Source organism: Cololabis saira, chromosome 20, assembly GCF_033807715.1.
Source record: "Cololabis saira isolate AMF1-May2022 chromosome 20, fColSai1.1, whole genome shotgun sequence".
Lineage (NCBI taxonomy): Eukaryota > Metazoa > Chordata > Actinopteri > Beloniformes > Belonidae > Cololabis > Cololabis saira.
This window is the reverse complement of record NC_084606.1, coordinates 39,831,806-39,859,099: the sequence shown is the minus strand read 5'-3', so window position 1 is coordinate 39,859,099 and position 27,294 is coordinate 39,831,806. Positions and strand designations below refer to the sequence as shown.

General features: G+C 47.4%; 2 protein-coding genes across 5 annotated transcripts in view; one reads left to right on the top strand and one right to left on the bottom strand.

The window, feature by feature from the left end:
• Window positions 1-834, bottom strand: part of slc1a1 (solute carrier family 1 member 1) — a 53,997-nt gene extending 53,163 nt beyond the window's left edge. For both annotated transcript variants that reach the window (XM_061710038.1, XM_061710039.1), the window contains exon 1: window positions 686-834. In XM_061710038.1, the coding sequence (XP_061566022.1) occupies window positions 686-785 (100 nt within the window). In that variant the 5' untranslated portion in view covers window positions 786-834. The remainder of the gene's footprint in view (window positions 1-685) is intronic.
• Window positions 835-5,501: 4,667 nt separating this feature from the next.
• Window positions 5,502-27,294, top strand: part of rap1gds1 (RAP1, GTP-GDP dissociation stimulator 1) — a 53,227-nt gene continuing 31,434 nt past the window's right edge. For 2 of the 3 annotated variants that reach the window (XR_009770577.1, XM_061709692.1), the window contains exons 1-5: window positions 5,502-5,782; window positions 11,479-11,586; window positions 15,245-15,367; window positions 18,582-18,707; window positions 24,024-24,170. Coding sequence is in view for 2 of the 3 variants with exons in the window: in XM_061709692.1 (XP_061565676.1) it covers window positions 5,779-5,782; window positions 11,479-11,586; window positions 15,245-15,367; window positions 18,582-18,707; window positions 24,024-24,170 (508 nt within the window). In the remaining variant the exon portion in view is untranslated. The remainder of the gene's footprint in view (window positions 5,783-11,478; window positions 11,587-15,244; window positions 15,368-18,581; window positions 18,708-24,023; window positions 24,171-27,294) is intronic. The other variant, XM_061709694.1, reaches the window with a different exon arrangement.

Genomic DNA, 27,294 nt, shown 5'->3' with positions numbered 1-27,294 from the left:
TGGGAGCTCATTGGTCCTTACAGCATCATTAGCTGCAATACATGCTGTTGAATCTCAATATAATATTAATATGTTGCCTATAACAGTCATATAATTCATGCAACAGCTGAAAAAACTGTTCTAATAACACTATCCCAAATATCGGAATCGAATCGGATCAAATCAAATCTTGATTTGATCCGATTCAGAATCTTAAGAATCAGAATCGATTCTTGACATTTGAATGGATCCCCAGCCCTGGTTATCTGGTCAGCTGTTCTAAATAGACAAGATTTCTGATTTGACTTAAACATATCAAATGTAAGCTGCATGGAATCCAGCTGCATCTACAGTATACGGAAATAACCCCAAACAGAAGGAGAAGGATGGAAGCTGGATGAAGCACCTGTGCACGCACACTGGCAGCTCTGTGCCCTCTGAGCAAGGCAGCAACTGCCCCTCAGTCTGGTCACGTCCACACACAAGCTGCTGCTCTGCACACTGGGAATCCATCAGACCACACACCGCACCGACCAAAGCCGAGCCCGCCGGGGGAGGATGGGACGAATGGGACATGAGAGATGGGAGGAATGGGACATGAGAGATAGGAGGAGGAGGGTTGGTGGATGGAGGGGTCTTGGGACATGAGAGACGGGAGGAGGAGGGATGGAGGATGGAGGGGTCTCAGCCCTGGGCAGATACGTACCGAGCAGCACCGACACCACCGTGGCCACCAGCAGCCAGTTCCTCCTCAGCAAGCCCCGCAGGCTCACGCCGCGCCGCTCCTTGCGGCGCATCATCTCCATGGTTGCTGGTCCTGATGAACACGGGGCTGGACGCTGTGCAGACAAAAGACTCCTGCGGAGGAGATGGAGGAGGAGGAGGAGGAGGAGGAGCAGCAGCCGCGGCGCTACAGCAGGGAGGGCGGTGCGACCCAACACCCTCCAATGAGCGACAAGCCTGACTCCAGGTTGGCAGGAGGAAGGATGAGATTTTTATTCTGCGCGCATATACAGGACTGTCTCAGAAAATTTGAATATTGTGATAAAGTTCTTTATTTTCTGTAATGCAAAAATGTCATACATTCTGGATTCATTACAAATCAACTGAAATTTTGCAAGCCTTTTATTATTTTAATATTGCTGATTATGGCTTACAGCTTAAGAAAACTCAAATATCCTATCTCAAAAAATTTGAATATTCTGGGAATCTTAATCTTAAACTGTAAGCCATAATCAGCAATATTAAAATAATAAAAGGCTTGCAATATTTCAGTTGATTTGTAATGAATCCAGAATGTATGACATTTTTGTTTTTTTTTTAAATTGCATTACAGAAAATAAAAATAACTTTATCACAATATTCAAATTTTCTGAGACAGTCCTGTGTATATACATATATATATATATATATATATATATATATATTTTTTTTTTTATTTTTTATTTTTTTTTTTTTTTTTTTTTTTTTTAATTATGCACTTCGAGAAAAAAGTCGAAATGTCGAGAATAATGTTGAAGTACAATTTCGAGAAAAAAGTCGAAATGTATTTCAACATTAATCTCAACATTGATTATATATTTTTGTATAACACTGACGATTTACACCTGTACTTTGGGTTATTTCAATAAACCAAGCTAAACTTTCTGCTCCTCTTTTGAACACATTTGTACGGAAGCGGAATGCTGCCACCCCAGAAAAAGAAAAAAATATCAGTATCACATTATAACATGAAAAGTTTATTGTTAGAACAATATAAATGATCACGTTATAACATGATATTTTTCACGCTATTACAATATACAAACGTATAACGTTATAACGTAATCATTTATTGTTCTAACAATAAACTTCACGTTATAATTTATTGTTATAACGTGATACTGATAATTTTTTTTTTTCTGGGGTGGCAGCAATACGCTTCCTTACGTTTGTATTGATAGATGTCTGCTGAGATAAACTATGACTTATTCTTCAACTCCTGCACCCGGGGGTGGCCAGTGTTTCCTGAGGTCATGTGGTCATCGTTGCACCCAAACAAGAAGGACACCTGCAATCTAGAATAAGAATAAAGAAGCCCAAGGCCAACACATAGTCAAGGTTCCGGGGGTCGCCCTCGGGGCCGGGCCGACCGGCGAGACAGTTCCGGGGGTCGTCCTCAGAGGCCGGGCCGACCGGCGAGACAGTTCCGGGGGTCGTCCTCAGAGGCCGGGCCGACCGGCGAGACAGTTCCGGGGGTCGTCCTCGGGGCCGGGCCGACCGGCGAGACAGTTCGGGGGGTCGCCCTCGGGGCCGGGCCGACCGGTGAGAGAGTTCGGGGGGGGGGGGGGGTCGCCCTCGGGGCCGAGCCGACCGGTGAGACAGTTCGGGGGGTCGCCCTCCATCACAGGAGCCGGAACTGGGGCTGATGCGTCCGGGACCACCGCCGGAGCTGGAACAGGAGACGGTGCGTCCAGGACCACCGCCAGAGCTGGAACTGCAGACGGTGCACCCGGGACCACCGCCGGAGCTGGAACTGGAGACGGTGAACCCGGGACCACCGCCGATACAGGAGCAAGCTGGGGCTGGCACCGACGCTGTCGTCTCTCCTGAGCCTGCAGGCTCCTGGGCCCTAAATAAATCTAGAGCCAGGCGTGTTCCCCGGAAGGGAGACTCCTCCTCCTCGACCCGGCGCATGTTTTTCTCCGCCTCCCGGCGGAAAAGCTCCCAGAGGGTAATGAGCTCTCCCGCCGGGTCCATCTGGGCTTGTCCGTTCTGTTACGATTAGGTTTGGAGGACCCAAACGCAGGAGAGCAGGAGGCAGGAGAAACAAGAAACAAAAGCACTGCTGAGCAGGATCAAAAAAGGCAGACCAAAAACCAGAACTCAGAACAGGATCAAAACTTGACAAGCCACATGGAGGAAGGAAACAGTCCAGACCAGCAGGGAGCAGGGGCAGACTAGACCAGATATACATAGGGGATAACGAGACACAGGTGACGACAATCAGGACAGATGGAAAACAGGAGGGACAGAACTGAAACAAACTGGGGGAAATGTCAAACCCTGACACTATTCAGAATTGGTAAATGAGAGGTGTGTGTGTCTGTGTTCGTGTGTGTGAGTGTGTCTGTGTTCGTTTGTGTCTGTGTTCGTATGTGTGTGTGTCTGTGTTCGTTTGTGTCTGTGTTCGTATGTGTGTGTGTCTGTGTTCGTGTGTTCGTGTGTGTGTGTGTGTGTGTGTGTGTGTGTGTGTGTGTGTGTGTGTACTGTACGTATAATATAACTCAATATATCCATATACATCTAACATATCCATAATATAGGTCTATATATCTACATATATTAATAAATGTACATATGTACATGTTTATTCGCATCTGTATTTTGAATAAAATGTTTCTTTGTATCTATTTTTAAATGGTGATATGTTTTGACTTTGTTTTAGCCCCAAGCTCAGGCTGTTTCACAGTTTCACTCCGCAGGTCGACATGCAGAAGCTCTTCAGTGCTGTTGAGAACTTTGCTGTTGAGAACTTTAAAATCAAACTGACCCCTGAGGTTGTAGCCTCAATCTCTTTCAAAAAATATCCCCTGTATTTGTCCCGGTAATCAATTATTCTTTGCTTTGAACATTAGTTGTGCTGTATTGAATCTATTCAGCCATAAAGTGGCAGAGAGGGTGGTATTTAAGGGGTACTCTAAATTTTAAGACTCGTAGAACACGAACAACTATGAAAAGATTTTCTATATCAGTCAGTGGAGTTAAACTATGGAAAAGAATGGATTCAGAATTAAAACAATGTCCAAACATGAACCAGTTTAAAAACAAATATAAAAACAGGATTTTCACGAGGTACAAAGAGTACAGGGTTTAGGGGCTTTTAGGTCCTGATATAACACTGTTGGGTGAATGGGTAGATCTGTGTATATTTATGTACAGAAATGGACAGCTAATTATATATATATATATATATATATATATATATATATATATATATATATATATATATATATATATATATATATATATGTGTATGTATGGGTATATGCGTATGTATGGGTATACATACATTTATGTGTGGTGTGATTATGTGTGTAAGTAGATATATACATAGATATATATATATATATAAATAAATAAATAAAGTTGAATAGATATAGAGCAGATACAGTATAGTGTAAATAAGTATATTTATATAAATATTTATATGGGCATGTGGTACAAATATAGAGAAATATTCAACTATGTGTATGTATGTATGTATTCATGTATAAGTATGTGTGTGAGTATAATTACAGTATGTAATAATAATAATAATAATAATAATAATAATAATAATAATAATAATAATAATAATAATAATAATACTGTTATTTAGCAGTGTGAGTACAGTGTGTGAATATTTATTAATACAGGTTAAATGATCAGTGAATGGGCTAGGACTAAATAAGTTTACACTTCTTCCTACTCCTTTTTTTTGGCACATGTAAATCAAGATAGCATGTTTTAAAGGATGACATTCTTTGTTTTGTTGTTTTGTTTTTTTAAACTTTACATGAAGTGTTGTTTCTTTTTTTTTTTTTTTACATGTACAAAAATAAAATAGATCAAATCAAATCAAAGTGCGTGTCCGGGTCCGGTGCTCCAGCGCCCTCTAGCGGCCCCGTCTGGAGGCTCGCGTCCTCACACGCATGTCTCCTCCTCCTCCCATGGAGCTGATTGCGATACGTCAACGTCGCCGCCATATTGGATGTGGCAAGACTGCGCTGTAAACTAATGCAAGTAAATGGACTTATTTTCATAAAGCGCCTTTCTACAAAGAAATTTACGTTTTACGTCTCATGTATTCATTCACACACGCACTAATATACTTGGGAAACAGTTAGGCACCAAATATAATATATTTAATTTTCTCAGATGGCAAAAATAAGAACTTTGTTGATCCCACATACATAGGAGTAATTCATGTTATATTAGAGAACAAGGTAGTGCCGAAAAACTATATATATCGCCCCTCACAAAAATAAGAAAAATAGAGAAACATATTTTCTCATCAACAAAGCATATTTTACTTAACATTCATTCAAACATTTTCAAGTAACAAAATAACATATTTGAACCATTTTTCAAATTTTTTCAGTTATTTTATTGTCTGAAAAATGGTTCAAATGTTATTTTTATTGTCTGAAAAATGGTTCAATTATGTTATTTTGTTATTTGTAAATTTTAGTATAGTTTAGTGTAGTTTTATTATATTAAATATTATAATATAATAATATATTATATTGGGTGCCTAACTGTTTCCCAAGTATATTAGTGCATGGTGCATAGTGTGTGAATGAATAAATGAGACGTAAAACGTAAATTTCTTTGTAGAAAGGCGCTTTATGAAAATAAGTCCATTTACTTGTATTAGTTTACAGCGCAGTCTTGCCTCATCCAATATGGCGGCGTAGTTGACGTATCACAACAGCGGGCAAAACCACTCGATGCGGCGTCTACGTTTATATGTCTATGCTTACACGCGTCTTATTTTGAAGGTCAGGACCGGAAGCGCCGTCCCCCGTCCCGCTGCTGTGTCGGAGCTGCTGGTTCAGGGATCTCCGCTCCGCGGACATGACAGCGACTCAGCCGCGTTAACGTGCCCGTGTGCGGAGTACCGGCCGAGGCAGAGCAGCGTCCAGCGCACCGCCGGCTCCTCCACCCACCTCAGCCCGACGGCCTCACCCTCCGCCCGGGGGAGCGACGCGCAGCGGCGGGGCCTCCGGCCACTGCGACTCTGGTTCCCGCCTCAGTTCCCGGAGACATCCTGCCGAGATGGGTGAGTGGTCTCAGAAGGTCTTCCTACCTAACATTATATCCTCCCGTAGCGGAATTATAGCCTCATCTGTCATTCCTACATTGTAACAATATCCCAGCCCAGCACATATATCTGCTGTCCTCTGTGTTTTGGGTGGTAGCATATTATTATACACATTGAATAACCATAATAAGTATATAATCAGGTAGCAGGATATGATGGCCTTCTGAAGTTGCTGCTATACGCATGCGCAGTCCACTCCAGTAGTAAAAAATTATGGGCCCCGCCCCGCCCAACGCCCCGCCCAGCGCCCCGCCTAACGCCCAGCACCGCCTAACGCCCCGCACCGCCCACCGCCACGCCCCGCACCGCCCCGCCTAACGCCCCGCCCAGCGCCCCGCACCGCCCAGCGCCCCGCACCGCCCAGCGCCCCGCACCGCCTAACACCTTCCCCGTCCCTCCATCCCAACACGACTCTCCCTCACTCGTCTCTTCCCCGTCCCTCCATCCCAACACGACTCTCCCTCACTCGTCTCTTCCCCGTCCCTCCATCCCAACACGACTCTCCCTCACTCGTCTCTTCCCCGTCCCTCCATCCCAACATGACTCTCCCTCACTCGTCTCTTCCCCGTCCCCTCATCCCAACACGATTCTCCCTCACTCGTCTCTTCCCCCGTCCCTCCATCCCAACACAACTCCCCCTCACTCGTCTCTTCCCCGTCCCTCCATCCCAACACGACTCTCCCTCACTCGTCTCTTCCCCCGTCCCCTCATCCCAACACGAGTCTCCCTCACTCGTCTCTTCCCCGTCCCCTCATCCCAACACGACTCTCCCTCACTCGTCTCTTCCCCTTCCCCTCATCCCAACACAACTGTCCCTCACTCGTCTCTTCCCCCGTCCCCTCATCCCAACACAACTCTCCCTCACTCGTCTCTTCCCCCGTCCCCTCATCCCAACACAACTCTCCCTCACTCGTCTCTTCCCCCGTCCCCTCATCCCAACACAACTCTCCCTCACTCGTCCCTTCCCCGTCCTTCCATCCCAACACAACTCTCCCTCACTCGTCCCGTCCCTCCATCCCACCACAACTCTCCCTCACTCGTCTCTTCCCCGTCCCTACATCCCAACTTCCTCCGATTGAGCAGTTATATCCTGGATATTTGAGTCTGGTATCTGGGCTATACTATATATATATATATATATATATATATATATATATATATATATATATATATATATATATATAAATATATAATTTATTACTATACCAGACTCAAATGTTTCAGTGTCTCAGCTATTTTTGCACTGCTGTTATTGCACATGCCGATGCCCTGCTAATGATACATTTGCCATATATACGGTGCAGCCCTAACTTGACACGCTCACGAAGAAGAACAACTCTAGGAATGACCAGAAAGAGCCTCAGGGTGATTTTCAGTAATTAACAGCATTTTATTAATAAATACTGAGTTACAGTAAATCCAATAATTTCAGCTTCAAGTGCAGTAAATAGTTGTTGTGCATCCCTCTGGGCAGGATGCCCCTCGCTCTGGTGGTTGGTGTTTTTTTATTTTTTATTTTTTTTATTTGTACATAAAAAAATATATATATACAACCGCCAACAATAGTATGTAGAAAAAAAGGGAACAACAAAAGAAAGAAATACAATGTAACAGAAAAAATGTGCAGGAGGAACCAAAAAAACCCATAAGGGCATGTGGTCCTCCTATAATGAAACAAACAATATTTACAGAGATATGTACAACATAGGACAACTAAGGAGAATAAGCTAAAGCTTATCTATAAGCTATAAGCTAAGCTTACTAGAAAAACAGGAATCTGATGAGGATGTGCAGAGAAGTTCTGGAAATTAGGTGTTAAACCTTGCTAAGCTGGGTTAGCAAAAAAGTGATTTGTAGCAAAAAGATTTGTGCTCCAGCATTCTCTAATATTGAGTGGTAAGGTGTTCCAATAAAGAGGAACCTCTGAACCTAACTGAAAATTGAGAAAAAATAGTCCTGAAAAAGGTGGGATGAAGATTGTTTGCAGACCTGGTATTAAAGTGATGAATTTGGGAATTGAATTGAAATAAAGAATGAAAACAGTTGGAAGTAGCTTGTGGATGGATTGATAGACAAAAAGACAAATCTGAAAAACATTTACAACAGGAATAGGGAGAATATTTAGGCATTGGAACAATGGGGTGGATCTAGTAAGTCTATTGGAAAATGTAATCATTTTGATAAAACGTTTTTGCAGGATTAAGATACAGTTGAGGTTGCTCATGAAGGTACTAGCCCAAATGACATTGCAATATGTGTAGGTGGAAGAAGGGAGTCTTTATTCGCGTTGGAGGGAAACTATCTGGGGACCTGTGGTCAGGATTACAGAGGACTGCTGTGACTAATGTAATTCAGTGTGAATGCAGCGTTTCTGAACATCCCACCGCACATGACCAACTCTATTTCAGCAAACACTAAGGTCACGAGATCATTTTAATCCAGTGTGAATGCACGTGTCAGTCACCTGTGACGTGTGGGTAGGAATCTGGCTTAGAAATTCCTCCAGTTGCCATTTCTGCATCTTTTTTGGCATAAATATGACAGGTGGGGTATTTATATCATGACTTTAGCCTTGATTCCACCACATGTAATGTCATTTTCTATATATTTGGTGGATAAAAGTTGTGAAATGAATCAACATTAAGCTTCTCGTTTGCATTGCCAGAAGAGCGACAGTGAGAAGACGACATGCTAACGCGCTTATCAATCAAGCTCAAAGCCTCTCCAACTGCACAAAACCTTTAGGCTTTCACAAAAACTCTGGTTACGTCTACCGTTACGTTTACTGTTACAGTGGCAACGATTCAACATTTTCCTATTGTAAAAATGTCACCTGTAGTTGGAGATGCACCGATCGATCGGGATCGGCCGATAATGCCCCTATCGGTTTTAATTTCTCAAAATAATACTTCAAAGCAGCCGATCAGATGACGTTTACAACAACAAACCGCCGCCAGCGCGTCCATTCCCACATCTCAGACCCAGGTCTGCTAAGGGGGCGTGGCCGTCTCTAGAAGGGGGCGTGGCAGTCTCTACAGAGCATCAACACTGAAAATGATGTTGCCAGTATGGCAGTTTTACAATATGTGAAAAGGACAAAAAATTGCAGTTTTCAGGCTGTGTGCAAAGGAAATACCGTGAGGAAGAATGTTATAAAATAATTAAAACACAACAAAGCTGATTAGACATTTGAACGTTTTCGAGTTTTTCAAAGTTGGCTGCCGCTAAGTTGGCTGCCGCTAAGGCAGAGAAAGAAAAGGAACAACGCCGCTAACTCAGCTGAACGTAACAGAGACTTAAAAACGACAGCAATAAAAAGAAAGAACTACGTCGTAAGGTAATGGATTCATAAGCCTTGATCATCATTTCTGTTGTAGAAGACGTCGGGTTTAAACGCGCCGTTAGCTGCTTAGATCCACGGTACGTGCTGCAGAGTTGTAAATATTTCACTGATGAAAGGAGTTATACCAGACTATATACAGTCCAAACCCTCACGCAGGACGGCAGTTGTGTCAGTCGGCTTCACGAGTGACATTTGGAGTTCTAGTGTGAAGAGTTTTGCTTCACTCACAAGAGTTTCCTCACACGCGTTGGTTTTTCCACAGGAAAACTATGGTTTATCCTTTACAACTTGTATCAACTATAGAGAGTGACATGTCTGCTGTTGTGTTGTACATAATTACTGCCACAGGAAAGTTTAAGCTAGTAAGCTACACCTACTCTTTGTAAGGCGAGTCTAAAGGCTGGATTAAGGTTCTGCGCTACACCAACGCAGAGCACACACCGTTGCCGTGATGCCGTCGTGAAACCTTCGGACTTCTCTGTCACTCCATTTTGCCGCGGTGCAATACCCCCCACGAGCGCTAGGGGGGTCCGATCTTTTCCTGAATGGTTTATCCGACTTTTCCGGTCACAGTGAATCGAAGGACAACTATTGTGCAATAAACCAAAACAAAATAAATCACACATACACGAAGAAAAGAGCGCTGAGAGTTCACGACTGCTTCACGAACCGGAACCGGAAATGCGTTGCTACCAAGCGAACCAGTCACAGCCTCTCGGTCTGCGTTGGTCTGCAACCTCTCGACGCGTAGTTGCAATTTGGGGGAGGTGCGTCATGCACGGCGTGGCGTGCGGCATGGCGTGCGGTGTGGGGGGCGGCGTGGGGTGCGCGACGCGGCGCAACCTGCGGTGTAGGCTCGACGTCGATTTGTTGCAGAACCATAATCCAGCCTTAAATCGTCTCTAAGAGTCTCTAGAGGGTGAAATATTGGTCATTGCCTCAGCCTGCAATAAAACAGTGGTCAATTCATGATACTTTCTCATCTCCTAATTTTGATACCTAATAATACAATGTCAGTGTTGTAAATGAGACAACATCGGCCCTCAAAATCCTGATCGGTGCATCTCTATATGTAGTCATTGAAATCCAGCTATGGAATATGTGTCAGGCGCTTTTAACTCAACATTCAGAGTTTTACAGAAAGGTGATTGTTTCGTGAAAAGCCCGAGTGCAGCATCACCTTTTGGGGATTAATGTCTGTACGTTCTAATAAATCCCACACTGGGCCCATCCCGTCCCCTGAGACGGTTGTCCTGGAGACGATCACTGCAGATCCAGGTGGATTTGAGACTCTTGTTTTACATGACTTTAGCGTTAAAGGACAAATCCTGTTCAAGAGTACGTCCAAGGTCACATAGGTCAAACTACAAGCCTGAAGCCGTCCAGAGTAAGCAGACGTTTGCTGAATGTTTTCTGAGGAGTCCCAGCCCTCGTGCCTTTGGGACTCCGCAGTCTTAACTATGGTTCCATGAGCCAAACGATCTCATTTAAACCATCTGGTTTCCCCCCCGAGGACGAGCGACATGTTTTGAAAAGGTGTGCATCAGTCTCAGAGGGCAAGGTATTCGTTGCCGTAGTAACTGACTGTGGAGTAAATCGGTCTTCAACTCACTTTCTGTCTCAGATCCCCATCACATAACCCACATTTTAGTCACGTCTGAAAGATGACGCAGGAAAATTCAGATGATGGGAGTAGATTTGAATGCGGTCACATCAGCCCTGACTTGTACTCGTGAGGCCCTGGTGAATTTAAAGAGCACGCCACACGCCTCGGGTTATTTATTTTATTAGCCGTTATTCATTTGCAGTGTCGGTTTTATTAATTATTACGGCATTAGAAAGTGAACTAGGCGGAACTGTTAGAAAAGTGACCCCCCCCAGGCTGCACCTATATGATAGTGAGAAAGATGTACATCGATTGTAACTCATGTGAAAGAAAGTAAGAAAGACTTAAGGGTTTCGGATGGATGACGACTCAGTGTTTTGTTCTCAATATTCGCTCATGGGCCCATCCTGGGAGCAGAAGTACATAAAGATATCGGAATCGAATCAAATCGTGATAATCGATTCTGAATCTTAAGAGTCGGAATCGATTCTTGACATTTGAATCGAGCCCCAACCCCTACCCCGTCCTGGACCTCGACGCTGCCCTGGGCACTGGTTTGAATGGACTGTTTAAAAGGTGGCTCTTTTATTTATGTCCGTTACCCTCAAACAAACCCGTGTGTATTAAAGTCAGACTCCAGTATTTTACTCGTGCTGATGTGGGCGGCGGCGCTGATGATTGACATGATGATCTGTTTGTTGTCAGACAACCTGAGCGAAGCCCTGGAGAAGCTGAAGCTGGCGTCTGCAGACAGCACCGCCGACAGCACGGAGAACTGCCTGGACCGCCTGCTCAAGGCTCTCGCTAACAACAGTGAGTAGCAGCACATTCACCCCGGGCCCAGATCACAGCCCTGCGGTCAGCCCAGTACAAACGCTGAGGAGCGCAGTCGCTAGGAACTCAGACACGAGCGGTACCGGCCGGTGCTAGCACACTTCACAAAGGTGGTTGGCAGTGTTGTGCATGAACGCGTTCATTGAACACATTCATTTTTGTCATATTTGCAGATAAAGAACTGGAATTTGAACTGTTCAGATTATGTGAGTTTCAGCTTCACTGTTTAGGTCCAATTATTACGGAATACGTTTCACCACATTTAAAATACTCGACGAGACGACGACTTCACACTACATTACCCACAATGTAGTGCACACTAGCATAGCAACGGGCACCAGCTCCATGGCAACGGCGGCCCGAGCCCGGTGCATCTTTACATGACCAGTGAAGAGAGAGACATGCAGACGCAGCATCAGATGATGATCCTTATTATCTGCAGGAATTTTACACATCGTCTCCCAAAGAGTCCGACGGTAAAAATCTAACTGATGTCCACCTGCGCTGAGAAAACAAGTCCGAGCATCTGCCTCATCAACTTCACATTTGAAACGTCATGTGGAGTTAAAGCATCGGTCCAGTGTGAGAAAATATCTGCAAGTCCTTGACAATCAATCAAAGTGATCAGGAGCAAGAAGACCCAACAGCCCCAAACGACCCCAGTCCCACTGCTGCTCCTTCAGGGGAGGATTTACCTGCAACAGGTAGACAAACTGATAATGGACTACAGTGTTGGAGATTTACAGTAAAGTTGAAAAGCCACTAGGACAATACATGACTGTATACAGTGAACAGTTTTAAGATAGGGGGGCGTTTCATTCGTACCTCTCACCTAAAAATATTGAAATGAACTGAATTAGAATTAGAAATGAACTATTAATTTTTAAATCATGTGAACTGAACTTTGAACTAGTTCATGAGAAGTATGAACTTGCAACACCCGCGGGTCCATAGCCCAATCAGTTCTGGCCGGTCACTAGTTTCCTGGTCCCTGGTCTGGTGGGGAAGTTCACTCTCTTAGTCGGCTGTCAAATCAGTTTAATCTGAGATGAAGGAGACAGTTGGGAGTCGAGCCAAAGTGCAGCGTTGGCGCTGCCATCGGGACTAAGAGCCAGACGGTTAATTACACGCTCTTCATTAATTGAGTCCTGCAGGTTTCTGGAAGAATCTACCGCTCTGGGACATTCAGGGGTCTGGTAGCCCCGTCCTGCGGGAGGAAATGTCCCAGGAGGACGGGCATCATTCTGCAGTGATGTGGGAAACATCAGGACAGTTATCGAGTGTCTCAGGATGAGTGTCACGTTCCCCCTGAGGGTCGGACCCTGCAGCGTACGGAGAATTAAGAATTAAAAACAAATCTTCACCTCCGATGCTGCGCGGCCAAACCGACATGTTAGATGTTAGAGAGTACGAACAAGTATGTTTTTATTTGGGAGGCTTGCAGAAGAAAGAGCTCGGCAGCATAACTTAGGTTTTCAATCCACCTGAATGAATTACAGGACTTGTTCAATTCAATTTTATTTATATAGCGTCTATTACAACAGAAGTTGTCTCTAGGATCTTTCCAGAGACCCAGAATTCAATTCAATTTTATTTATATAGCGTCTAATACAACAAAAGTTGTCTCTAGACGCTTTCCAGAGACCCAGAACATGAACATAAACCCCCAAGCAATTATTACATAAACAATGGCAGGTAAAAACTCCCCTAGTGGGAGAAAACCCTTAAGCCAAACAGTGGCAAGAAAAACTCCCCTTTAGGAGGAAGAAACCTGGACCAGGACCTGGATCTTAAGGGGGGACCCTCCTGCCGAGGGCCAGACTGGGGGTCAGGGACGGCAGCACACAGCAGGCAGGTGGAAGCAGCAACGGGATGACCGGGGGTGGGGACCGCAGGCAGGTGGAAGCAGCAACGGGATGACCGGGGGTGGGGACCGCAGGCCAGCACGCAGCTCCCGAAGCTCCGGCCCAATCAGCAAGCCCCAGGTTAGTTTCAGGGTCGGGGAAAGGTTGAGAAGGGGCAGGGCCAGGGAGAGGAGTCTTGACGACAAATCTCTCCCCCGCCTGACCGGGCCGTTACCCTGCCCATGCTTCTTCGCCACCAGCAGAGGATGCTGCACCATGAACAAAAGAGAAAAAAGAACATAACCCTTGAGCAATTATTACATAAACATAACATCAACAGTTGCGAGGAGATGTCAAGATGTCAGCAAGCATATAGCAGACATCCACACAGGCAGGTGGAAGCAGCAGTGGGATGATCAGAGGGGGGGACTGCAGGCAGGTGGAAGCAGCAGTGGGATGATCAGCATGCAGCTCCTGAAGCTCCGGCCTGCAAACATACACAAAACAGAAAAAGAGGGGCAGGGGGAGGCAGACCAGCACAACAAGCTTGTGAGACAATGTCCTCCAGATAGACGAGACCAAGCTAGAGATGTTGGATGGTGACGTGCGTTGCCATGGTAACCAGCAGAAACGCCTCATGCAGACTTGGACCTGGCACCTCCTCTGTGAAATGGAGAATGATGGAGTTAAACGTGAGGTCATATGGACAGCTGGAGCTGGATCATCCACCCGGCTCCATCAAGCTCCATCGAGCTTCACCGACCTCCATCGAGCTCTATCAAGCTCCACCGACCTCCATCGAGCTTCACCGACCTCCACCCAGCTCCACAAGCTCCACCGACCTCCACCAAGCTCCACCGATCTCCACCCAGCTCCAACGGGGTCCACCAAGCTCCACCGACCTCCACCCAGCTCCACGAGCTTCATCAAGCTCCACCGACCTCCATCGAGCTTCACCGACCTCCACCCAGCTCCACAAGCTCCACCGACCTCCACCCAGCTCCACGAGCTTCATCAAGCTCCACCGACCTCCATCGAGCTTCACCGACCTCCACCCAGCTCCAGGAGCTTCATCAAGCTCCACCGACCTCCATTGAGCTCCACCAAGCTCCACCGACCTCCATCGAACTTCACCGACCTCCACCCAGTTCCACAAGCTTCATCGAGCCCCACCAAGCTCCACCAATCTCCACCCAGGGTACACTTCCATCCGGGGTCCACCAAGCTTCACCGACCTCCATCGAGCTCCACCGATCTCCATCGAGCTCCACCGACCTCCATCGAGCTCCAACCAGCTCCATCAAGCCCCACCGATCTCCACCCGTCTCCACCAAGCTCCACCGAGCTCCACCCAGCTCCACCCGGCTCCATCAAGCTTCACCGATCTCCACCCAGCTCCAACGGGGTCCACCAAGCTCCACCGACCTCCACCCACTCGGGTCCGACCCCAGTGGATGTGAAAGTCCGATAACGCCACTCACAACCACTTCCAGCTTTTAGAAGCCAGATGGGTCCTCGAGTGATTGACTCGCTCTTGGTGTTTCACACTCAGTGTGTTTTGTTTGACGTTTTGTTGTCTGAGGTTGCATTTACCTCATTTTATGTCCCGATATGCAAAGCTTTACAGAGGAAAGAGGAGAAAGCTTTCACACGGCCGCCAGGTCAGAATATTTTCTGTGTTGCACATCCTTCGTATGTTTTTTCACAAATAAAGCACTCCCGATGTCCCGGACTGGTCATAGCTAACAGCTCTAACATAGTCCCCTCTTTTTTCTCTCCTTCACCTCCCCCAGACACCGAAGCCAGCATGAAAATCCAGGAGACCGGCATTCTTCCTCTGCTCCCCACCCTGCTGAACCCCCAGTCTTCCTGTACCCCCAAAGTAGCCAACATCATCGCTGAGATGGCCAAAAACGGTAGGGTTCCCTCTCGCAGCCTTTTCATGGATCCCGCTCTTTTTCTCCATCTCATCCCGGGAATCTTCAACCATGCTATAAACGGGTTTATTATTTAGAGGGAGCTACAAACTGATCCTTTGAAGCGCAGGATGTTGGTCCTTTCTGAGCGGTTTCAGTGACCTTTTGGGGTTTGCGTTTCCTCCACGTAGAACAGGCGTGAATAGATCCCGGTGCAGGAAAGGTTACGATAATGAGTGGCTTCGGAGGTTCAAGACTGCAGCTAATGACGGCTCGCCGGGCCTGGCAGCAACCCTCGCTGATTATCTGCCATCGCTTCCGGAAAGTCCTGCAATCAGCCGAGTGAGCGCTGCGCCGTGGACAGAAACGCTTCCGGAGGGTTTTCCACTGCAGCAGGGGATTGAAAGTGAGACAGACCAGATGTGACCGCGGTGAAGATGATCTTTAAGAGGTTTCACAAAACAGGGCATTTACTTTGTTCAGGAATCCGCGTGAAGCAAAGCTCTCCCATGTTCAGGGACTGAATCATTCAATATTCAGACTAAACAAGGATCAGAAGCACCTCTGGTCTCCCTGATCAACACACCCGACTCTAGTTAAGGTCGTCATCAGCACCTCATCCAGGTCTGGACAAGTCTGGTAACGGCACGGCCGTGTCCGCCGGGGGGCGGGTGGACAGGGAGGCATCTAACGCCTGCTGGACACCGGGCCCCCGACCACCGGCCCTGAAGACCGGCCCTCGACAACCGCCCCCCGATGAGACCGGCCCTCGACATCCCCTCCATGAATTATTATACTATTAATTTTGAAACTCACTATATGTCTCTTTGGCCCTGTCCCAATCCCCCCACCACCCTTAGTTTTCATCCCTACCCCTAAATTTTGCGCGTTCCCGTGAGGGTAGTGGTGTCCCAATTCCTCTTTGCATCTAGGGCTAGTGGGGAAAACGAGGGCGAGTGGATATGAATCTAGCCCTAGAGAGCGAGGGTTTTCAGATGCTGACTAGCTGACCGAGGGCTAGAAAGATTTCCCAGAATGCTTTACGTCATCATTTGCGGACTGAATCAAAAAACAAAACATGGCGGACATTTCTTATTTTTTTGTGAATAAAATCAATATTTTGAGTTAGTTTCTGCATATAAATGTGTTTTGATTACATTTCTAGCGAGAAATATATATTTTACTTTCATAATATTCACTCAGTGAATGTACATAATCACTCGTTTGCCCGTTGTTGCGAAGTCTTTTTCAAACCTCGCCAGAATAAAGGCTGATTTATGGTTCCGCGTTACACCAACGCAGAGCCTACGGCGTAGGTTACGCGGCGACGCGCGCCATACGCCGTACCCTATGCCGTAGGTTCTGCATCGATTTAACGCGGAACCATAAATCAGCTCCTGAGCCGGCGGCTGTTCTCATCCCGAAATTTTCGGATCAAATTTCTTAACAGGCGTTATTTGGATAAACTGAGCCCAGGTTGGGGATCGTAACGGTTACTTTTACGCCTGAAAAAATATTAAAACTTAATAAAGTGGCGTATTAACAGCGCTACAGCTGAAATTAAAACAGCTTTTGGCTCTGGGCTTCCTGATATGGTATGACGTATGTGCAAATGTAACTACGCAGTCGCTGACGTACCCGAACTAAACCATGCAGTGACGTAGCAAGCAAAATTCAGGGGTAGTGCTGAAAAGTAGGAGTAGTGGGAGTCATGGGCGTCAGTTTGATTTCAGAAGTGCTGGGGACATTTACCATAAACCTGAGTAAGGTTTGAAAAGTGCTGGGAGCTACGCCCATTACTTCCGAATTGAGGTTTCATGATAAATAATAGGCATTGCTTATTATTATTATTATTATTATTTTAATATTGCTGATCATGGCTTACAGTTTAAGAAAACTCAAATATCCTATCTCAAAAAAATTGAATATTCTGGGAATCTTAATCTTAAACTGTAAGCGATAATCAGCAATATTGAAATAATAAAAGGCTTGCAATATTTCAGTTGATTTGTAATGAATCCAGAATGTATGACATTTTTAGACTCCAGAAAAATAAAGGACTTTATCACAATATTCTAATTTTCTGAGACAGTCCTGTAAACTTGTTTGTGTCGTTGTGCTGAACCACTTGCGAATATCCACGGTTACTTTGTGTTAACGGAGCAGCAGAGAGCAGCGTCTTGCTGCTGCAGGAAACTGCGCGCTGGAAGCAGATCAGTGACGGACACTGGCTGGTTTATGGTTCCGCGTTTTACCAACGCAAAGCGTACGGCGTAGGATACGCAGGGATGCGAACGTACGGTGCGCGACGCTGCGTAACCTACGCCATAGGCTACGCCGGCGATTTAACGCAGAACCATAAATCAGGCTTGACGCGGGCGCATTTGTCAGTTTTCTTTTCGTCTTTTCAACTGAGCATGAAGACACATAAAAGGAGGGTGCAATGCATGCTTATGCACCATCGTAGAACCGGGCCTGCGGAACGCAAATTTTAATTCCCATTTCCCAACCCCTACCTGGAGGTGAAGCCCGAGTCCTCCCCGCAGCGCTGTCTGGCACACACAGATCTGGGCACAGACGCAGCAGGTCCTGTTGTCCCGCCACTAAGATTTTGCTGGCCTTAATGTTTCCTGTGTTTTATTTTGTTCATTATTGATACATTTAGTGTTGATGTGTGTGACAGACGTGTGTATGGGGCGTTAATGAAAATACAGGACAAATCGTGTCTTACTTAATTCTTTTTTTTTTTTTTTTTTAAAGTGGTGGGGACAAATCTGCTCGTCAGACAAAGTGGTGGGGACGTGTCCCCACCGTCCCCGGTGGAAATGACGCGCCTGGTGGGAGTATTGGGACAGGGCCCATGGAAGATTACAAGGGCCCTAAAATCTGTGGCTTCTTTTTTAGGGGTCGTGGTAGTGAGTGAGGGCTAGTGGTAGAAAGTAGGGGGTGTATTGGGAATGGCCCTTTGACTAAAACCAGAGGTAGAGCTTCAGTGCTTATAAATTGATTAGTGAGTCACTAATAATTGGGTTTTTCTAGAGCAGGGTTCTGCACACGGCCCAGTCCTCAGCCTCTCCTCAGAGGTTCTTCTAGTTACCAGCACTATCAACTGTATGCCGTTAGCTTTGGGAACTTAGACCTAAAGGACAGCTGAGCAGGTGAGGATGTGTCAGACAGATGTGAAGCTGTCGTCCCCGCCTCCTCTCCTCTGCAGAGTTCATGCGCAGCCCCTGTGTGGACGCTGGCCTCATCCCTCCCCTCATCCAGCTGCTCAGCTCCAGCGACCAGGAGCTGCTGCTGCAGACGGGACGGGCGCTCGGCAACATCTGCTACGACAGCCGTAAGTACCAGAGTTGTGAGTACCAGGCTCGGTCAGGCGCTGAAAACCATGCTGAGCGCTTCAGCCCAGCAGCAGCCTTTCCACAGACCTGTCATGTTTGAATGAATAAATGCAGAATGTTCTCCATCCTGTCTGCTGCACATGTGGTCTGACTTTTAATCCACAATAAGAAGTCAGCTCAGTCACTCTGCATCGCTTATAGTAACCCACACATGTTTATATTCATTTGTTCTAACTACGTCCATAGGATTTTTGTGGACCTGAGCTGCCGTCCGATGGTTCTCGTTTAGATCCAAGAACAACCGCTGTTCCTCCGTCTCCTCTGGTGCGTCGCGCTTTGGTCATGTGACTAACTACATGACAAAAATACGGTGGCCGAGACTGCTGAAAATAAAGGTAACACTGCAAACAGAAACAAACGCAGCTGCTAATAAAATAAACGCTTAGCAAATAAAATAAACGCTGCAAACAAAAAGAAACGCTGCTGCAAATAAAAGAAACGCTGCAAATATAAAGAAACCCCGCTGCAAATAAAATAAAAAAAACACGCAAATAAAAAAGCCACAACGGAAGTGAATTACCGGGGACTATTTTTGCCGATGCACCGGTGTTGCACATTAAAAATTACACGTAGCGACGTTGAACACTAACGTTTTCACTTATTTTCTCGTTCGTTGTTCTTATTCCTCGCTCTTCTTATTTCTTCCTTTTCACTTACGTCCTCTTCGTCGTCGTCTTCTTCTCCTCTCACGTAAAAAACACCGGTGCATCAGCAAAAATAGTCCCCGGTAATTCACTTCCGTTGTGGCTTTTTTATTTGCGTCGTTTTTTTTCTTATTTGCAGCGGCGTTTCTTTTTATTTGCAAAGCGTTTTTTTTATTTGCAGCGGCGTTTCTTTATATTTGCAGCGTTTCTTTAATTTTCAGCAATGGCGGGTCTTGGCCACCATGCAAAAAGCTCTCCAGGAAGAATGAGTGAAAAGATGAAAACACTGTTGTTGAGGTTATGCTTTTTGGGGTGAGGGGTGGGGGCGAGGAACTGGGGGGGCTGTGTCATCACAGCTGCAGAGCCTTGTGCGCTTTTCCTGGTCCGGTTGAAAAGTGGGTATCTGTGGAATGTTGTGGGATGTGACATTTGCTAGTGGAAGTGGGGGAAGTGAGGGGGGGCAGCTGCTCGCCGCCTCAGACGCCAAACTCTGCTCAGCTGCCGGAGTGGGACTGATGGAGCAGGAGTTACACCATGACTCTTCTGTTCCAGACGGACCCACCAGCAGGAACAGTGTGGAGCAGATGCCGTCACGCCGAGCTGGGGGGTGAGGGTGGGGGGTGTAAACCCGTCCCAGGAGCTGCTCTCATTAATTCCTAAAAATCTATTCGTATGTCTAAAGATCGTTTTATTGTTTTTCATTATTACATTTTTGCCCGGTGAACTTTAATCCCAGTAGTCACGTCATTTAATTCACACATGCGCGTGGTGTGAAACTATCAAACAATGAACATGGCAAAGCGAAGCATTAACAAGGCGCTGCTTTTTAAAACTCCTGAACTAAATTAACTTTTCTTTGGAGAAAATGCTGCAAAAGGGGTCACTAAAAGCTGGGGACACTGCATGCTTCTCTGCCCCCGCTGCCCTCATGAACAAAACAAACATGTCGAGAAAGGCCTGAGAAATAAGCGCAGAAGCTACAGAACAACCGGCCTACTCCGTACGGGGAAGAGCAGCTTCCCCAGGACTGTTACTCCCAGGTACAGAGCAGCTTCCCCAGGACCAGGGCTGTTACTCCTAGGACTGTTACTCCCAGGTACAGAGCAGCTTCCCCAGAACCAGGACTGTTACTCCTAGGACTGTTACTCCCAGGTACAGAGCAGCTTCCCTAGGACTGTTACTCCCAGGTACAGAGCAGCTTCCCCAGGACTGTTACTCCTAGGACTGTTACTCCCAGGTACAGAGCAGCTTCCCTAGGACTGTTACTCCCAGGTACAGAGCAGCTTCCCCAGGACCAGGACTGTTACTCCTAGGACTGTTACTCCCAGGTACAGAGCAGCTTCCCTAGGACTGTTACTCCCAGGTACAGAGCAGCTTCCCCAGGACCAGGGCTGTTACTCCTAGGACTGTTACTCCCAGGTACAGAGCAGCTTCCCCAGGACCAGGACTGTTACTCCCAGGTACAGAGAAGCCTCCCAGGACTGTTACTCCCAGGACTGTTACTCCCAGGACTGTTACTCCCAGGTACAGAGCAGCTTTCCCAGGACTGTTACTCCCAGGTACAGAGCAGCTTCCCCAGGACTGTTACTCCTAGGACTGTTACTCCCAGGTACAGAGCAGCTTCCCCAGGACTGTTACTCCCAGGTACAGAGCAGCTTCCCCAGGACTGTTACTCCCAGGTACAGAGCAGCTTCCCCAGGACTGTTACTCCCAGATACAGAGCAGCTTCCCCAGGACTGTTACTCCCAGGTACAGAGCAGCTTCCCCAGGACTGTTACTCCCAGATACAGAGCAGCTTCCCCAGGACTGTTACTCGAAATGTCGAGATTAATGTTGAAGTACAATCTCGAGAAAAAAGTCAAAATTTCGAGAAAAAAGTTGAATTGTCGAGATTAAAAAGGAAAGGAAAAAGGAAGAGGAAAGAAAGAGGGGAAAAAAAAGGGAAAAAAAAGGTCAAACATTTTTGAAAAAGCTCCAGGAGCCACTAGGGCGCTGCTAAAGAGCCACATGCGGCTCTAGAGCAGTGGGTTGCCGACTCCTGCACTAACCCAAATCAATATCGAATCGAATCAAATACTAATAATCGATCCTGAATCTTAAGAATCGGAATGGAATTGATTCTTGACAATGATCACCTGGTGACATTGCTCACGGGTGGATCACCTTGGAGACGTGTCCACATGTTGGACATGAGGCATCTGGAAGGCGTCTCCACATCAGCAAAAGTAGATTTTGGAGACTAGCCGATGAGTGAAGCAGGAATGAGGACACAAGGACGCACCTCCTCGTCCCTTCATCACAGTCCAGCACCATGACCATCCACATGGGGGTTCCGTCCCCAAACCGGAGACTAGTTGACAGTTTTCTGTCCCCCCCGGAGCCCTGAGCTCAACCCCTGAAGGATGCTGGTGGTTGGTGAAGCCTCCAAACTTCTGCGGCCGGATGTCTTCAGCAGAGATTGTGGGGACATCAGACATGACTCCTTACCTAATTCCTCCTGTCCACTGTGTTTGCCAGCCTGGTCTTGTTCTGTTGAGCCCTGACTGTACCTGTCCAACGGTCCTGGACGGTACCTGTCCGACGGTCCTGGACGGTACCTGTCCGACAGTCCTGGGGCCTCATTTATAAAAGAGTGTGTAGGATTCATACTTAAAGTGCACGTAAAGCCAAAAGCCGAAAATGGCGGGCGCAAAAAAAAATCCTGATTTAAAAGTCTGTCTGCACGCACACCTGCACGCAATGTTCGCTTTATAAATCACAGTGCAGCTGGAAGGTTGCGCAGCTGAATTCGCCTCACATCCCGCCCTCTACACGCCCACTTCATACCATAAATGGGCAATGCAAAGTAGTATTTGCATATAAATGAGCCTGCTGAGCATGCGCAGCGGCTTCCTGCAGCCTGTTTGTGCGTCAGGATGAATGAGACGTGTCGAGCCACCGTGCCACTAAATTTCACGGAGACTGAGATGGAGATGTTGTGGATGAGGTGGAAGCAGGAAAACCACATTATTTGGTGGTCACAGTAAAAGTAGAAAGTATATAAATAGTATAAAATAAAGCGAGTGAGTGGCAGCACGTCATTGCTGCGCTAAACGCCGTGAGTGCCACGGACAGATGGTGCAGAAAAAAAAAAGAAGTGTGTGATTTGAAGGTGGAGGCCATAGGTACGGAGCCCTTAAAGAGACACAGATTTTTTTATATATATAAAGAGTTTTACGTGCACGTGTGAAAAGGCTGATTTATTCAATTCAATTCCATTTTATTTATATAGCGTCTAATACAACAGATGTTGTCTCTAGACGCTTTCCAGAGATCCAGAACATGAACATAAACCCCCGAGCAATTATTACATAAACAATGGCAGGTAAAAACTCCCCTAGTGGGAGAAAAACCTTAAGCCAAACAGTGGCAAGGAAAAACTCCCCTTTAGGAGGGAAGAAACCTGGACCAGGACCTGGATCATAAGGGGGGACCCTCATGCCGAAGGCCAGACTGGGGGGTCGGGGACCTCAACAGCACACTGCAGGCATGTGGAAGCAGCAACGGAATAGGTGTGCGTCGCCACGTACCCTACGATGTAGGCTCTGCGTCGTTTTAACGCAGAACCATAATTTAGGCTTACACCCGCACGTAAGGTTTCACGCGCGCGTAAAACTCATTATATATTTTTTTAAAAATCAGTGTCCCTTTAGGGGCTCCGTAGAGTGGCCCGGCACTCATTTGTTTTGTCCTCAGTCACTTTACGGTTGGAAGCGGTGGAGAAGAGGAGGTTCATGGCGTGTCCTGCACCTGCAGCACCAGTACCAGTACCAGCAGCACCAGAGTCCTGACTGACGCTGAGCTTCAAACACAGAGGGACACGATCAGCGCTATTTTATCATAAGTCTGATATGTGATGACATTATTAAGAGTATGACATGAATCTGGCTTCATTTCACCACCTCACCGCCTGCGTTGCCAGTTCCCCATATCTTCAGACTGTTCCTACGGGAGGGTCAGGGTTGCCGTAGGGATACACACATTTTTCGGTTATTTTTTTCTTTTTAAATCCCAACCTTTGCGTAGAAGGTGGCGTGCGCATCTTTCAAGCCCTGTTTTGTGCGCAATCGAGCTTTATAAATGAGGCCCCTGGACTGTACCTGTCCAACGGGCCTGGATTGTGCCTGTGCAACAGTGGAGAGGACAGCCAGGGAAATGGTCCGGGATGCGGGGCTACGGCTGACCCGTCTCTGTGTGATCCCTCTCAGGGAGACGGATGTCCCTGTGCATTTATTGTTAAGGGATAAAAACGTTAATTAAAGACGAGGTGCAGCAGATTCAGCAGGAGACGCACACACACACACACACACACACACACACCAGCAGATTGAAGGCCTGGGGACCAGGTCCCAGCCCCGGATGGACCCAGCTCCAGGACAACCACATCCACCCGCCTCCACCCAGCTCCACCCAGCACCGTGGCTCCTCAGCCTCCTCCGGGTCACTGATCTGAATGCCGTCTACTGCTGATGCCAGATTGCTTTCACTCATCTTTTCCAGGTTGTGGTGATGTTGCTTCACGTTTGACTTTGCCTTGTGGTTGATTTGTGTCCTGGCCTCTTTGTTTTGCAGATGAGGGCAGGAGTGCAGTTGACCTGGCAGGAGGGGCTCAAATAGTAGCTGAACACATTAAATCCCTCTCCCAAAATACTGAGCCGGGAAATCAGAAGCTGTTGACTGTCTTTTGTGGCATGCTGATGAACTATAGCAATGATAATGGTATGACCATCCTCCCCCAAGAACCCTGTTCACTCACCCCACTAATCAGCGGGCCCGCGCTCTCCTCCTCGTATCAGACGCTGTGGTTGAGCTGCAGATTCTTTGCTTTGACTCATCTGTCTCCTGTTCTTTCACTGTTCTTGCTTTTCCAACTCCGCCTCTAGTAATCTAGTGTTATTAATATCTGCTCTCATGCTGGCGCCTCCCTCCCTCCCGCAGTACTCGGCCCTCCAAGGTGAGCATCAGTTACTGCAACTGTTGCTTTTTAGCTGATGTAGTCATGCGGCTCTGGGGGGCAAGAAAAAGTAACCTTGGAGTTAACTGGATGTGATCTGGAGTTAACTGGATGTGATCTGGAGTTCATCCGGGCCCGATGCAGCAGAGCCTAGTCCCTGCTCTCCTCTGTCCAGGTTCGTCCCACCAGTCCAAAAGTGGAGCCGACTACCACGGTTCTCTTTTGGCGCTTTTCCACTAGTACCTACTCAGCCCGGCTCTCCTCCACTCTGTTTGGTACTTTTACACTAGGGGTCTAACGTGCCGAGTACCGTATTTTCGCGATCAATTGGCGCGCCGTGTGGAAAGGCGCACCCTCAGTTTTTTGTGTCATTTTTGGATTAAAAAACACACATGGCGCACCAACCGAAAAGGCGCCGTCTACACACACGGAGCGCAGGTTTACAACACACACGCACGCGCGCGCAACACACAAAAAGAGCGGGAAAAAAAATTAATAATAAAGCGGGAGCAAAAATTAGTTTGATTGTACTCTAAGTTATTACATTAAACCCATCGAAATCTTCATCCTCCGTTTCTGCATTCATCCGAGCCTGATCGTGCTGAGACCGGGAGAACTGATCAATGAGACCGGGAGAACTGATCAATGAGACCGGGAGAAGTGATCAGCTGAGACCGGGAGAAGTGATCAGCTGAGACCGGGAGAAGTGATCAGCTGAGACCGGGAGAAGTGATCAGCTGAGACCGGGAGAAATGATCAGCTGAGACCGGGAGAAGTGATCAGCTGAGACCGGGAGAAGTGATCAGCTGAGACCGGGAGAAGTGATCAATGAGACCGGGAGAAGTGATCAGCTGAGACCGGGAGAAGTGATCAGCTGAGACCGGGAGAAGTGATCAATGAGACCGGGAGAACTGATCAATGAGACCGGGAGAAGTGATCAGCTGAGACCGGGAGAAGTGATCAGCTGAGACCGGGAGAAATGATCAGCTGAGACCGGGAGAAGTGATCAGCTGAGACCGGGAGAAGTGATCAGCTGAGACCGGGAGAAGTGATCAGCTGAGACCGGGAGAAGTGATCAGCTGAGACCGGGAGAAGTGATCAGCTGAGACCGGGAGAAGTGATCAATGAGACCGGGAGAAGTGATCAATGAGACCGGGAGAACTGATCAATGAGACCGGGAGAACTGCTGCGTGCTGCGACTGGCACGAGCCCGCAGCTCTCTGGCCGTGCTGAGCAGTCGAGTCCCTTTCCGTGCTGTGCGGCCCCTCGGAAATGATGCCGGCTTTTGCAAAAGCCCGAACAACAGTCTAGCCCAACAGACACGTCAGCCCACGCATCTACAATCCTTCACAGTAAACGACGGAGCCCACCGACCCGGTGGTTCCTCCGGCCTTTTGGCCTCTGCGGCACAGCTCCCCCAGGAGCCGCGTCTCCTTCTCGGTAGGGAGTCCGAGTCTCCCCGTCTGCTCCAGGTGTCCCGCCACGGAGCCGCCGCCGGGCAATCACGGGCAATTCACGCACCCCCCTTCCCCCTTTAACTTTCTCATGGTGGTCCCTACTACGTCCGCCATATGGATCCACGTTAAGTCGACGCAGCCCTACGGCGTAGGCTCTGCGTCGGTGTAACGCGGAACCATAAATCAGCTTTTAAATAATACAATGGGCGCCTTGCATCATTGGGCCAGCACATTTAAAAAAAAAAACACATTTATATGTGCCTAATGGTCGCAAAAATACGGTAGATACTTTTTCTGTAACTACTCTGCCAAGGTTCTAAGTGTTTGGTCAGGCGGTTGGCCCAATCGAGTACGTCACAGCAGCTTCGCTCCAACCCTCCTACTTCTGATCTAGGTGTTGAAAAGAAACGAGGGCGAGGCGAGTCAAGTCGGGCTGAGTAGGTACTACTGGAAAGGCGCCATTTGAATGAAAGGCGAGAGTTTGTGAGAGGACAGCTTGGTTGGACATTTTCTCCACGTCCGGGAATGTCTCCAAGCCTCTAGAGGAGCAGCTGCACAGCTAAACCGTCTCCATTAAAGACGTCTAACTGGATGGATGGACGACCAGACACCTGAAGACGACACTGATACCCGTTCCAGCCGTGTTCAGATCTCCCCTGATCACCAACCCCTCCAGGATGCGTTTCAGCATCTTTTATTCTGAGTTCACTACACGACAGTGTCTGGGAACCCCCCCCCCCCCACACTGGCTCTGGATGAATTTGTGGAGGGACGGTTCTTCCCTGGACTTGGTTTTAGGTCCCACACTGAACTTGGAATTGCTGTGTCTGTTATTGGGACCTGGATGGAGACCAGATCACATTCTTTAGCAGTTTAATGCAGAAGCCAGTTAGTTCCCAAGGGTTCTTTTGTCTCGCTTTCCCTCTGCAAAACCTCTCCACACATCAGTTAGTGTTAGTTTGTCAGCTTCGTTGAGGTAGAGCCTTCGCTCACTTAGATAAACCGCCTCTCCTGTTAGGGACAGCTGGGAACTTGTTTTGAGTGTTTAGAAAACCTCAAATCAGAAAAAGTTGGGAGAAGATGGACGCCGACATCAGCGCACGGGCAAAGGTTCAACACTGTGCCGTGAGAAGAGAAGCCTCATGTAGGCGTTTCCATAGTTGCCTCGGACCGGGTTCAGCCGGGATGTACCGTATCCTGCCGTGGCGGCCCAACCTTTTCTGAACTGAGCTCCCAGTAGAGATCCCTGTGTGGTTGTGGTTAATCCTGCATCACTAGCGAGCTACATCCTTCCAGCGTTCCCAGCGAGTCCGGGCCCTCATGTGCTTTCACCTGCTTTTCATGGGGCGTCCTGCAGTCATGGCTGTGATAACTGAGCGTGTTGAAAGCAGCGACCACGTGATGAGCCGGGGCTGGAGCCGGGCTGGAGCCG